This window comes from Pelophylax lessonae, assembly GCF_965119305.1.
Source record: "Pelophylax lessonae genome assembly, chromosome: 3".
Classification (NCBI taxonomy): Eukaryota; Metazoa; Chordata; class Amphibia; order Anura; family Ranidae; genus Pelophylax; species Pelophylax lessonae.
In genome coordinates, this window is record NC_138770.1 from 250,363,596 (window position 1) to 250,378,391 (window position 14,796).

Here is a 14,796-nt window from a genome sequence, read left to right on the forward strand (position 1 = left end):
AGATACATGAGTGGCAGGGTCCATGTTAATACAGGACACCTATGCCAGCAAAAACAAAAAAACTTTTTCTCTTTTTTTTTTTTTTTTTGTGTGTCTCCCCCTAGCGCAATAGCGCCCCTCAGAGTACCTGCTTCTCGATCCCAGAGAGAGAGAGAGAGGGACCCCCAAGGCTCACCAACCGATGCAGTGCAGTTTCCAACAAACTGCAGTCAGCGTCTGTCTTACACAGACTGGAAGGAGCTGTTTGCTTTTTCCCGGGCAGAAGGCGTGGCTCCGCCCCCTGTGTACGCCTTTCGGCGTTCCCAGCCCTCCACGAGGTAGCTGGGCTCACAAAACATGGCCGCCCCCATAGAAGAGACATAAGACTCCAAAAACATGGCGGCCGGCGTGACCTGAGGACATACATGCATTCGGTCTACGGCAAAATGGCGGCGGACCGCCGATATCGTCTTCCCAGCACATCCACCTGCACTCTGCTAAGAGGTGACATATGGATCTACAGAGATCACTGCACATAAGGTAGGATTATACCTCCTATGTCTGCTGTAATGTTACAGTCTGCTGGGTAGAGTGTTAGCTCTTGAACCAAGTCCACTTCCCACAAACACATGCTGTATTACAAGGGGGACTTGTAAGTATCAGATATATACTGACCATATATGGAGGGGCCCATAATATATACTGCCTCATAATGAGGAAAAAAGGGAACGTTTACTCACCATACCGAACCGACAGGCACCCTCTCTTCACAATACCCTCTCCACCGGGGTGGGGGTTTGTGGACGCCTCGACTCTCTGGTACCTGGCGTCCAAGCGAGCTTTTAACTCGCAAAGTCAGTCCCTTTACTGGGACTCCGTCGCGGCCGACTCAGCGCACTGGTCTGCACGCGCTCTTAGGCAGAAACCGGGGTGACCACTGGATCTCAACATCCAGCCCGTCGCCCGGCCCCGCATACTTACTTGAATATGTCGCGGCCGACCAAGCGCAATGCCATGGTCTGCGCGCGCTCGTAGGCCGGCTGGGGTGACCACAAGTGTCGCCCAGTCCGGCATTTTTGCTTGAAGATCTCACAGGAAAAAAACACTGGAGAAAACTACCTAAAAAATGTCTTTTTCTTAAAGAAAAAAAGTCTTGCCAGGACCAAAAGATCCCAGCAAGGAACTTAGGTCCTTACTCCTGACTAGACAGAAAAAAACTGATTCCCTGTAGCAGAGAGAGGGAGGATATACCCTCAGGGACTGCCCCTAGGGTGGAGCCAGAACGTTTTGTCATTCTGCCTAGTCCTACTCCTGCGGAGACAACATAACCCAGCTCTTGAGAATCAAGAAGACTACGTCTGTCAATGAGCGATAGAGAAAAAATTTCTGATCACTTATTTTTCTGTCAGAAGGAAAGTCCACATTGTGACAGTAATAGGCAGTGACAGGTACTGTTTATGGAGGGATCTGGGGTATAAAAGACCCCAAATTCCTCCTTTGCACTTAAAAGCATTCAAAACGCCAAGTTTGGCTGTTTTGAAATGCTGTCTTTTTTTTTTAAATTGGTGACCTTAAAGTCTTCTGTAAACTGGAAGTTATCTCATGACATCGCTTCCGGGTTACTAGATCAGAGACCTGACCAAAGCTGATTCTGGCTTTGTTTGGGTTTCCTGACCAGCCCTCCTGGTCGGACGGGAGAGCCCTGGCGAGCCAAGGAAGGCGGCGGGATGTCCCCTCCTGCTGCTTGGGATAACAGCCGAGTGGCTTTTTAGCTGCATCAGTTGTTATCCCAAGAAAGCCAACCGCCAGCTCTAAAAAACGGTACCAGGGTGATGCCTGCAGCTGCAACCATCACCCGGGTACAACCCCTTCAAGCCGAGGCTGCATATTTGCACATGGTTGGCATGTGAAAGGGGCCTTTTCAAAGAGAACAATTAGGTTGGGATTTTGAGACTAGGCTAGTGATGTAGCTGAGGACCAAGTTGTGGATCGCTTTGTAAGTTGTGGTTAGTATTTAGAATTTAATTAGTTGGGTGAGGGGAAGCCAATAGGAGGGATTGACAGAGAGGAGAAGCAGACACAGAGCGGTTGGTAAGGTGGATAAACCTGGCAGCAGCATTCATGATGGACTGAAGGGGGGATAACCTACATAAAGGTAATCCAGTGAGGAGGGAGTTGCAGTAGTTGAGGCGAGCGATGACCATGGAGTAAACTAGGAGCTTTGTGTGTCATTGGTTAGAAAGGGTCATATTTAGGAGATGTTGCAGAGGTTGAGACGGCAAGATTCAGACATTGATTGGATGTGGGGCCTAAAGGATAGATCAGAGTCTAGGATTACACCTAGAACCTTGGCACGGGGGGGGGGGGGGGGGGTCTGATGAGGTTATAGTTGTGCCATTGATCTTGACATAGAGAGCAGGGGAAGAGGCATGTGGTGGCGGAAATATGAAATATTATGAGCTCAGTTGTGAATAGATTGAGTTTGAGGAAGTAGTGTGACATCCAGACTGATATGGCTGTTAGTAAATTAGTGATACGCGAGTTCAGATTTAAATATAAGCTGTGAATTTATTCCATCTTTGTCTTCTGTAATATATTGTAGAGAGTCATTTAGAAAAAATTATATGTGATTTCCTAAGTTCTTATATCAAAATAAATAAAAAGAATGCATTTCTTTCCAAAATATGGAACAAAACTAAGATTTACCAATTAGGTTTGCAACTGCAGCACTGGATATTGAGGTTAATTTTTGCACAGATATTTCTTTATGCTCTTCGATTTTGTAATTTATGTATACTCTAGTTTATTGTTGTAGTGGAGAAAAGGAAGAGTGCTGTCCCAGCAAAGCGTGAGAGGAGTTTGAGGCCCAATGACATGAGGGAGTAATTCAGGAAAGTCAATAGTTAGCAGATCTTTATAGCATTCAGCACAGTGAACTAAACATACATCAAAGAGATAACCTTTCCATTACTGCAGCTCTCCGCAGCGGAATAGAAAGTTTATTAAAGATGGAAGATTAGAGCCGTAAGAATGCTAGAAGTGGAGGATAAAATTATATCACTCTGGACTTGTGACAGAATGTGACTCGATCAGTACAGATGATGATAGGTTTCCCTGATAAAAGCCTGGAGTAGAGTGATTGCTGTAATTGAGACATTACTTACACACTTAAAACAGAAAGATGTATAATTTAAGAAAGGGTGTGGCAAAGTAGGTGCAAGGTGGCAAATTAACATTATAGAATTTACTGTTTAAAGTAAACCTGTGACCTGTAAAATAAAAAGCGAATACCTAAACCTATCGAAGGGCTGCACGGCAACTGACGACGCATCTTTTACGGCAACCAAATTGACCATAGCGAGGGCCTGGAAACTCCCAAATCTTAGTTTTAAGGCAGTAAAACAGCACATTAGTTATTATAGTCAACGAAAAACTGACAGCTATGTTGTTAGACCCCCATGACAAATTTCTCAGTGTTTGGCAGCCTTGGATTCCTTACGCACATCTATTGCATTTTAACAACCTTCTTTTAGCAATTTGAGATTTCTCAGTACATCAACCACCAAGACCTTTTCGCTCTCTTCTTCTTGGCTTTTCTTTTGGATTTTGTCTATTGCACTTTCTTACCGCTCCGGGGTCTAGATTTATGAAATGGAATGTTAGTTTGGCCAATCAACAGTTTGATCCCTGTGGAGTCCGCTGAGTGAATCCGCCCCGTGTGAAAGTGGGCCTAACCTGTTTCACTCCAATAAAGCTTTTGTAAAAGAAAAAGCTAATATCTACCTTGTGCTGATCCCCAAATAGCAGTATGCTTTTCTCCTGCAAACTGTGACCACATGCTGACTCTGGCTTCTCTCTTCCACTCACCCTAGGAGCCAGTACACCCCAGAACGCGGTGCGGGGAACCTGCATTCGGTGCTCGTTTCCTATACTGCATTAAAAAAGCATTGCAGTTGCAATCTGCAGCAGGTGTCAATATTAAAGGGTAACTCTACTTTTGTGGGGGAAAAAAATCAGCAAATAAAGAAAAAACTATATTTTGTTGTAATTGAATGCTTTAAAAAATTACCTTTCCTTTTCAATCTGCAGTTGTTTTAATCTTCTGAAAATGCAATGCAATATGGCTACGTGGGGCTGTTCTGTACACAGAATGTGTACTGACCACACCCCAGAAACATAATTTTTCTGCTTGTGTAATTGGCTGACCTATTCTCCCAGAAGTCTGCCTAAGATACAAGTCAGATTTCTGGCATCCCCTGCAACAAAAATTGTCATTTTTTTGTGAAATACTCCCAACAGGAACACGTCCAAAGGGATGCAGGCCCAGCAGCTTTCCTCATTAGAGCCCTGCAGCTGCCACAGCTGATAGATAATTATGAAACCACCCCCATTTGACCCACCCAGCACAGGGGCACTAAGGAACAAACAATGATTTCTTCAGAATAACAAAAGGGAGGAATCTGCAATAAAGTTTTTTAAAACCCCTGCAATGTACTCCCCCAGAGGGGAACGTTTTTTTCTCAACAAAAGCGGAGGTACACTTTAAGTTATATTGTTAGTCTGGTTTAAAAAAGACACAAGTCCACCTAGTTCAACCAATAAAAGGGAGGGAAAAAAATTACACAATCCTATACCAACAGCTGATTCAGAGGAAGGCAAAAAACCAAGCAAAGCATGATCCAATTTGCTCCAGCAGCAGAAAGAATTCCTTCCTGATCCCCCAAAGAGGCAATCAGACATTCCCTAGATCGACTTTACCTACAGTGGATATAAAAAGTCTACACACCCTTTTAAAATGGCAGGTTTCTGTGATGTTAAAAAAAATGAGACAAAGATAAATCACTTCAGAACCTTTTCCATCTATAAACCGTACAACTCAGTTGAAAAACAAACAAATCATTTAGGAGGATTTAGAAGTCTTGCTGAAGAAGTCCCGCTTATTTTCACGGACGTAACGCGTACGAGGAATGTCACGTGAACCGCGGCCGCCTCTCACTCTTCTGGGTTGGTGGACCTGATGCACGCCTGCTTGCAAACTCTGCAGATATGCGCTGTTATTTTCTTCAAAAATGTGTTGTTTTCTTATATGGATTAAAGAGTGCTTGATTGCATACAGAGAGCATTAGATCGTTTTTTCTTGTCTCCTACACATATTGGTAACATTGTTTGAGGAGCTGACAGTGCATCGGAGGTGTAATCATTTACTACGCTTAAGGAAGAAAGTGTGAGGATGCTTTGATTTTGAGATGAAATGCTGGTTGACCCTGTAGGGTCTCTTTGTTAAGGTGAGCGGCAGTGTGAACAGGTGGTGGGATTGCATGAGCACTCGTGGAGACAAGCACCTTATGGAATTGCCCTAGGACCACTTTACACTGGAGACTTTTATCTGTTTATATGGACACCTATTAACACTGGGACTCTGCATGATTTTATAATTTTACCACTAGGATTGCGCTGCACTATTTTTCTACTATTAATTAAATGCTCACTTATAAATATTTCTTATAATCTATTATGGAAACATGATAGTTTCTTTATATGTCCTCCTTTGTATGTCCACGTTGATTAGGTGACTCTTATGGATCTCCATTTTTTGGTTTTTTATTATGGTGACATGCCGGGACGCGACCTGTGATGCAGAATTATAGGTGTTTTTTTCACCCTAATTATAATTCAAAATGTTTGTTTATTTAATTATACAAATAATTTGTATTGTTCCTTGTTTTTGCTTTATATATTTTTTTTATCTTTATTCCCCTTCTTTATTTAGTTTCCATCCTCCCTTTTTACTTTGTTTTTGCTTTACATTGTATAATGAATGTCAAAATTACAATTTTTATTTCGATTTATATGATTCACATTATGCACAGTGACAACACAGGTTAAATCCACCATTTCTGGAATTACTGCCGTTACGCTATTTCCCCTACTGTCCTCCTTTGTCCACCAGGGGGAGTCTTGTGGCTGTCCTTTGCCCTTACAGGCATGTGTACCCTGTCAGGAGGGGTGGCGACGGAATCTGGGACGTCTACCCGCCCCTCCTCTCGCCGCCTCCCCTAGTCCGTCCGGCTATGGAGTTTTATTACTCCGCACTAGCCGCTCACGCTCAGTGCGCATGTGTGAATTTTCGCGCATGCGCATTTTGACAGGGGGTTTGGTCGCACCAGCCGCCTTTCCGTGATTGGCCAATGACCGAATTGTGTGCGCTTATTAGAGACGCCGCTTATCAGCTGTTCTACACCGACGGTCAGTGAGATGCAAGTCTTCCCACCAGGTATATTATACAACAAGCTGTCTCTGCTGTTTTTCTATTTTACTGCTTATATGCTGTTGAACCCTCTTGAACACTCTAATTGGCAACATTTAACAGCATTTTTCACGCTCCTTTTGCTTTTTGCAGTGCCTTATGTCATTTAACAAGGATATCACTCTTATTAAAAGCTAAGTACTACGATATATATTTTTGCAGTAATATATTTAATCCTTCAATAATACAATATATACCTTTCGTTAACTATATAAGTTCTTACTACTTTTGTGGGGACTGCATTCTGACCGCTTGGAAGTTCTCTGTCCACTTTTTTGAACATGATCAATTCAAGAGCCCCTTCTCCTCAGGTATGGATATATCTAGTATGATATGGATATGTCTGCCTATATATTTATTATTTTTCACTCATCATTTTTACCTTATACAATTAATTTGAATTGCTTCACTTTAGGATCCTTGATTCCGGTCATGAAACATTAAAAGTGGACTTTGCTTTTTTAGCATGAATACCAGTAATTTTCTGCCCCTTAATTTACAAACATAACCAATGTGCTTTCAGCAACATAGGTGGGATTTAAGTCTCTATATATATATATATATATGTATATGTGTTTGTGCTCTTTTTCCCTTTTTATACCCTTACTATAATATATATGTACACTGGTTTGGCGGCTCTCTCTCTGGCCACACCACACCCGCCTAGGGGGCTTTTGATGCGGCTTCTTTATTCCCTCTTTAACAACATCACTGGTGGAGGTGGCACGGTGTTGGTTCGGCGTTTCTGGCAGTTTTTCTGACTGTGTTGTCACTTTGTGCTTCTGTGATGTATTTAACCTTTTGACGCTGTTGTTTACTGTTTCAGCTTACTCCTTATATATTAAGCTTCTGAAGAAGCGGCTCAATAACCGCGAAACATGTCAAGTGTTCAGTTGGACATGGACCACCCTGCTACTCAGCAGTAGGGATGTACTGATTCTACTATTTACAATATTTTACTGTATATCAGTCCATGTTCCATTCATACAATAATATTATTATGGTTTTGTTTGTGAATATTTCATGTATACTCTTGTTATTTTTGACAAGATTTTAAAAGCTTTTTGTCTTTATGAATAAAGTTGTTAAATTTTATATACAGTGGAACCTTGGTTTACGAGTATAATTCGTTCCAGCAGCTTGCTTGTAATCCAAAACACTCGTATATCAAAGCAAGTTTTCCCATAGGAAAGCATTGAAACTCAGATGATTCGTTCCACAAGCATTTATAGTAATATAAAGATATGCTGTTATATATAAAGTAGTACATTACTGTACAGTATAAGTATGCCATCTCCTTTGTTAAACATTATGTGTCCCTGTGTTTGTGCTGTACATAACAGATGCCGATTATACTGTATTAGTGCTTGTCTGGCTGTTCACTCACTTCACTGCAGCCCTCTGCTTCCTCCTCCCCTCCTCCTCAGATGACGTCAGAAGGAGTGATCGGCCCCTCCCGCCGGGTAGAGCACAGAGCCGAGGTGAGAGAGAGGCGGAGAAACGAGGAGACACATACATACAGTAAGTGCAGGGACACTCTGAAACAATATAAATCGGCATGTTTATACACTGTACAAGCACTGGGACACATAATGGTATGTGAGAGAGTGCAGTTACAGAGGGGATGGCATGCTTTTAGAGTACTGTATAAAACTGCTCATATATCAAGACAGTGCTCGTATACCAAGACAGTTTTTTAAAAAAAATGTTGCTCGTCTTTTAAAACGCTCGTAAACAAAGGTACTTGTAAACCAAGGTTCCACTGTAATCTCTTTATGAGTTGTGTGTATATTTAGCTCTATGGCACCATTAAAATCCCCCATGGCCCTACTTTTCTCTTTAATTTTTTGATGTCTGTGCAGTGTATGCTATTTGTCCCCGTAGCTTGTTGGGTGATCTAGCGTCTTTCATCCCCATAACGGGTTCTTCTGCTCACTGCCATATGTCAATAAGTATGATAGATCATTCCTAACTCAATTTGGGATGAAGGTGCCCTTTGTAATTTTTTATTAAACTAGCCGCCTCCCCGCTTTCATTTTTTGAAGCCATTCCTTTGTTGATTTGGATGTATGCTTTGTGTAATTGTCATGCTGAAAGATGAAGTTCCTCTTCATGTTCAGCTTTCTAGCAGAAGCCTGAAGGTTTTGTGCCAATATTGACTGGTATTTGGAACTGTTCATTATTCCCTCTACCTGACTAGGCCCCTGTTCCAGCTGAAGAAAAACAGATCCAAAGCATGATGCTGCCATCACCATGCTTCGCTGTGGGTATGGTGTCCTTTTGGTGATGTGCAGTATTGTTTTTGCGCCAAACATATCTTTTGGAATTATGGTAAAAAAGTTCAACCTTGGTTTCATCAGACCATAACACATTTTCCCACATGCTTTTAGGAGACTTCAGATGTGTTTTTGCATAATTTAGTTGGGTTGGATGTTTTTCTTCGTAAGAAAAGGCTTCCCATCTTGCCACTCTACCCCAAAGCTCAGACATATAAAGAATAGGGAGATTGTTGTCACATGTACCACACAGCCAGTACTTTCCAGATAATCCTGCAGCTCCTTTAGAGTTGCTGTAGGCCTCTTGGCAGCCTCCCTGACCAGTTTTCTTGTCTTTTCATCAATTTTGGAGGGACGTCCAGTTCTTGGTAATGTCACTGTTGTGCCATATTTTGCTGATAATGACTGTCTTCACTGTGCTTCATGGTATATCTAATGCCTTGGAAATTCTTTTGTACCCTTCTCCTGACCGATACCTTTTAACAATGAGATCCCTCTGATGCTTTGGAAGCTCTCTACAGACCATAACTTTTGCTGCAGGATGCGACTAAGAAAATGTCAAAAAAGACCTACTAGAACAGCTGAACTTTATTTGGGGTTAATAAGAGGCATTTTAACCACTTAAGCCCCGGAAGATTTTACCCCCTTCCTGACCAGGGGGTATTTTGCGATTCGGCACTGCGTGACTTTCGACGAACAATTGCGCGGTCTTGCGACGCTGTACCCAAACCATTTTGACGGCCTTTTTTTCCCCACAAACAGAGCTTCCTTTTGGTGGTATTTGATCACCTGTGCGATTTTTTGATCATGCGCTTTAAACAAAAAAAAGCGACAATTTTGCAAAAATAACAATATTTTTCACATTTTTTATATGAAATTCCCCCCCAAAAAATGTAAAAATCAAATTTTTTTTAAATTTTTGGCCAATTTGTTTTCTGCTACCTATGTTTGGTAAAAAAAAAATCACAATAAGCGTATTTTGATTGGTTTACGCAAAAGTTATTGCGTTTACTAACTAAGGGAAAGATTTTTGTCATTTTTGTTGTTTTTTTTTTAACACGTAATGGCGGTGATCTGCGTTTTTTTTTGCGGTACTCCGACATTGCGGCGGACAGATCGGACCCTTGACTGACATTTTTGACACTTTTGGGGGTACCAGTGACATTACCACAGTAATCAGTGCTATACATTTGCACTGTTACTATAAAAATTACACTGGGAGGGAAGGGGTTAACTTTATTGGAGAGGGAGGGGTTAAGTGTGTCCCTAGGGGCGTGTTTCTTACGGTCATTGGATGTGGCTAGTGGTGTAACAGCACAGATCAATGGTCCTACATAGCAGGACCGAGTGATCTGTGCTTTTACACAGGGGAGAGTGACAGGCGGCTTTGTTTACATTAGCCGCCTGCCTTTCTCCCTCTCTAACCGACGATCGCGAGTGACCGTCCGACATCGCTCGCCCCCTATTCGCTCCCAGGCTAGTGACGTACCGGTACGTCACTTTGCCTGGGAGGGGCTGACCGCCACCGTATATAGTCGGACGGCGGTCGGCAAGTGGTTAAAGGAGTCTATTCCATATTTTCAAAGCTCTTACTGTGAAGAAACCTTTCTTTATTTGGAGAATAAATCTCTTTTCCTCTAGACGTAAAAAATGCCCCCTTGTCCTCTGTGCTGACCTTCATGTGAATAACTCATCACCAAGTTCACTATATGGACTTATATATTTATCCTTGTTTATCATATCCCCCTTAATCTGCCCTTCTCAAGAGAGAAAAAATTTACAATTGCAGTGCATTTGCCGGCAGTGGTTCACATGGTACAGAAGTAGCATGGGATGCGGTTGCACTGAGTTTCCAAAAGTAGTGCATGCACTGCTTTTGGTGTAGTGAGATTTTAGCCCATTCAAAATGTTTGGTGTCACTTTAACTCAGTACCAGTTTTCCTCAATGTAGCTTACTACCTTCAAAAATCGGTAGTTGTGATGTGATGATTAGTCTCACATTATTTAACAGAGCTCCAAACATGTCAAGTAATTGCTTCAGAATCTTTAGGGTAGCTGTGAATTATTTTGGATTCTGCTTGGTTATCTGCGTCCACTGTCTTCTCCAGATAAACATCATTGTCTCACGTGTAGGCGGTGGTAGCAATGCTTACTGCACAGAGATCTCATTTTATAGGGCAGTGTGTTAAGCCAACCATGGGTGATTTAAATCTCGGGTGGTTCAGCACATACTGGCCGAGATTTGAACCATGTATTGGCAGGCTGATTGCACCCAAGTTGATAGAGCGTTCAACTTGGGTACAACCAGCCTGTTGGATTTTTCATGCATTTATTGTAAGTGGCTATGGCCGCTAGCAATAATTAGAGTGTGTTCTCTAGGCAGGGACGGCTCCCCCCCCCCCCCCACCAGGAGAACACAATAGCTTCATAGGAGGGAATCAAGTGCATGGGTTGCAGGAAAGAAAATGGCGTCATCTATGGCCGGCCTTAATCTTTCAGTACCTTAGTGGTTAGCCTGCCTTGCAGCTCTAGGGTCCTCGGATTGAATCCAAATCAGGACACTACCTGTGTGGAGTTTGTATGTTCTCCCTGTGCTTATGTAGGTTTCCTCTGGGTACCCTGGTTTCTTCCCACACTCCGAAGATATCCTGGTAGGTTAATTGGCTCCTGCCTAAATAGGCCCAAATATGTGATAAAGGTACCTTAGATTGTAAGCTGCCTGAGGGTAAGGACTGATGTTAATGAACAATACATAAAGCTCTGTGTATGATGTTGCTGCTCTACAAATAACTAATAAAAAAATATTATCTGTCAAATCTACTTACGCCTTCTGTGTATTGCAGAAACCTCTTGTTGGTTTCTTTTCTACCAAACTCCTCCAGATATTTCTGCCGATAAGCCAACACAGTATCGACATGTGTTTTGTGTTTCACTGCTAGCTCCAGAGCCCTAAATTAAATTGGAAACATGATGTCATATCTTCTTGTTAGGATATATATCTTAAAAAAAAAAAAACCCTAAATATTTTAAACAGTATAAAAAGTTGAATTACCAGAAATGTGTTAAAATGATTTCAAACAAATAAATACTATATCTGATTGCCCAGGTAAATTTACACTGAAATATAAAAAAAAAAAGTATATATCGAAACGATGATACAATGGTAAACAGTATTTATAGCTTGGCACAGGCTCATAATAACTACATGTAACATTTTAAGAGAAACTTCCCCCCTCCTTTCAGTTATGCAATGCGGAGTTAGGATTTCTGGGAAGAGAAAGCATTAAAGTTCAACTATACCTAATCGATAAAAAGCTGCTCATATATTATAAACAATGTAGACAAATTGTGCTCCGTTTATTTTCATGCAAAACTCCAATAATAAATGGTGGACCTGACTGGTTAATTCCTCTTCCTTCAGCAGGGGGACAACACTGAGCAGTCTGCAGTGAATTTCCGGCAGCATTGTCACCCAGCTCGGTGCTGCAGCACCATATCATTTGAGAAGGAAAGGTTATCAGCACTGGCACTACTCATGACCCTTCTTCTTAATGCTTCTCACGCTGGCCGTGCTATGTGTATGACAGAAGTGAGGTAGATTCTGCCTCCTGGTTCTGATAGCTTAAATATTGAGAAAACCTCTGTGATGGCATTGCAAAGGCTAATAAAAGGGCGTTGGTGAAAAATGAATAAAAAAAACACCAAACTTGCCTTTAAAGGGATCTGGAGGAGTATAAGAGGCCAAAAACCATTCTAGAATAAACAATTTCATAACTAGAAATGTGTGTTAAAATGATTTTAAACAAATGAATAGGAGTATATATCCAAATGATACAATGGTTAAAGAGTATTTTTAAGTGAAAATCGAGTTGTTTATAGTCCCATTAAAAGCACCTGGGCTTAGCACAAAGCAGTGCAGATATTGTCAAAAAGTCCTATCTAGCTGTCAGGAAACATTTGTTCCTAATGACAATAGAAGAAGCTCAGTAATTTTATATGTCAGCTATAAATTTTTCAAGTTAATTGTTTACCGGGCTGCTGAGCATTGTTTCTTTGTAAAATTAGTAAAAAAATTAATCATAATTTCTCTACAAATGTCAACAACTAGGATAGCGAATATATTTTCATAGTTTATGAGGGAAGATAGGCATGCATGCTACAAGAAGAAAAAGAAGGTCAGTATGTGACCAAGTCCAGATAAATAGCCTTTGGGGCCCACAGGCTGCCTATGTTTCTATCTATCCAATGAACTAAAACATAACAAATAACCGTGCTCTTTTTTATGTCTATATTTAGTACAATGATGTCACAAAATCAAATCAACATACACAAAAACACCTCATAAAACAGACAGAGGTCTCTGGGGTCACTTCTTCATTGTATCTAAACCTACCAGTAAAACTTTTTTTAATTTTAATGAGCTGTGAGTGGTTAGAACCCCTGTCAAGTTTTATATTGCTATCTGTGCCCCCACTGGAGAGATTTACCCTTGGTCTTGGTGACCATTGCCACTGTGAGTTAATGCAAGGGCGTCTACTGTCTTTCAGGGATTTCCCTTTTTTGGAGAGATTTCCTTGCACTTTTTGCCATTTCTACATAACAGAAAATGTAGGAAATCTCTAAATCTCTTCAGTGGGATACAGATAGCAAAAAAACAAATAGGCGTTTAAACTATTCCCAACTTTAAAAAAAAAAAAAATCTTTGGCTTGAAATGCTTTAAGAACTATAGACTTTTTGAAACCTTATCTATTGACAAAGTTAATGGAATAGAATATTGTTTTAAAATAAGCTTTTGAAATCACTAAATATAGGCAGTTAAAACATTTACCTTCTTTATGTCCACTGATAATGATGTTGATATGCAAACCAATCTCCATTATATTACACAAAATTTACACAATGTAGAACAGTGGAAGCTCCTATTCCATCATGGGATAGCTATGACATGCTGTGGAGGTCTGGTCCCATAAATGCCCAACATTTATGCAATTCTTCCACATGAGCCTACCAGAACCTTAGGTTCCCCATAAGGAGTTGCAGTTTTGCTAACAGCTGCAAGTTTTATTTCAGTTTAGATGCAATTACATAGTGAGTTGCTCATATCCACACGTAACACTGTATGAGAAGACTCCTCCTCCCTCCCCCACTTTCAGTTATTTTACCAGGAGCTAGGATTTTAGAGAAAAGGGGTCAAGTACAACTATACCTAAACAATAAAAACCTGCAAAAAAAATGCATCATATAATGGCAGTGGAGATGCTGGTGGCGAACCCCAAAACAGTCCGCATGACCTGGACTTTTTAAAGGGTGTACAGCAATACTACAAACTTTCAGGACCTCCTTAATACCTCCTCCTGCTTTATGTCATGGGCATGTCGTTGGGCACTTCTCCAAATGTTAAAGATAGAGCAAATGTCAAAACCCCTACTTCCTGCTACCTAGAACTGAACATGTCTGGCCCTTTCAGGTTTTATATGGGATTATCCCACAGTTCCATCTTCTTTCCTTGTAGTTGAAATTGTTATGTTCTCTTGTGCTCTGTTATAAATGTTTCTTTTAAAGGCCTCCCCCAGCTGTTCTTGAGACCTAACATTAGCCTGTTCAGATGTACAGGTAGCATTTGTGTATGGTGTCTAACTCTCTCCTGTTAATTCATACATGTGCATTATTCTTTAATTGCCTTCATATTTTTACAATGTATTTCGGCATTGTATATTGTGCATCTGTGAACTACTTTTTAAAATTGCCTGAATAAACAGTAATTTGTCAAAAAAAAATCCCAAAAAACTGCATCTTAAACAATAGAAATTGTGCAAGTTAATTTTAATGTGTAATTCCACTACTAAATACCTGGTGATCCTGACAGTTAACTCTCCTTCATCCAGCAGGTCGACAACACTGAATAACCTGCAGAGAATATACTGTAGCACTGTGACCCTACTCTGTACCGTGGCTGCAAGGACTACAAAGCGGTTGCACCGTGCACATCGAGGAGGAGAATTTTTAGCATTGTTGCCACCAATAACCGTCCACCTTAATGACACCCATGGTTGACCATGGTTAGCTTCACCTCCTCTGATGCTGTAAATGACAACATAGCACTGTCCACATCATCAAGTTAGGGGAGCAAGTACATCCTACATGTGCCCCCCTGTGTCTGGCAAAAGTGATGAAGAGCTGTCTTGGTGATTCCTCCTCCTGGTCCTGGCAGTTTGAAGACTGAATAAGCCCCA

General features: G+C 41.2%; 1 protein-coding gene across 1 annotated transcript in view; it reads right to left on the bottom strand.

The window, feature by feature from the left end:
- Positions 1–14,796, bottom strand: part of IFT80 (intraflagellar transport 80) — a 337,369-nt gene that overhangs the window by 19,138 nt on the left and 303,435 nt on the right. Inside the window, exon 19 of the mRNA XM_082249425.1 lies at positions 11,388–11,511. Coding sequence (XP_082105551.1) covers positions 11,388–11,511 — 124 coding nt within the window. The remainder of the gene's footprint in view (positions 1–11,387; positions 11,512–14,796) is intronic.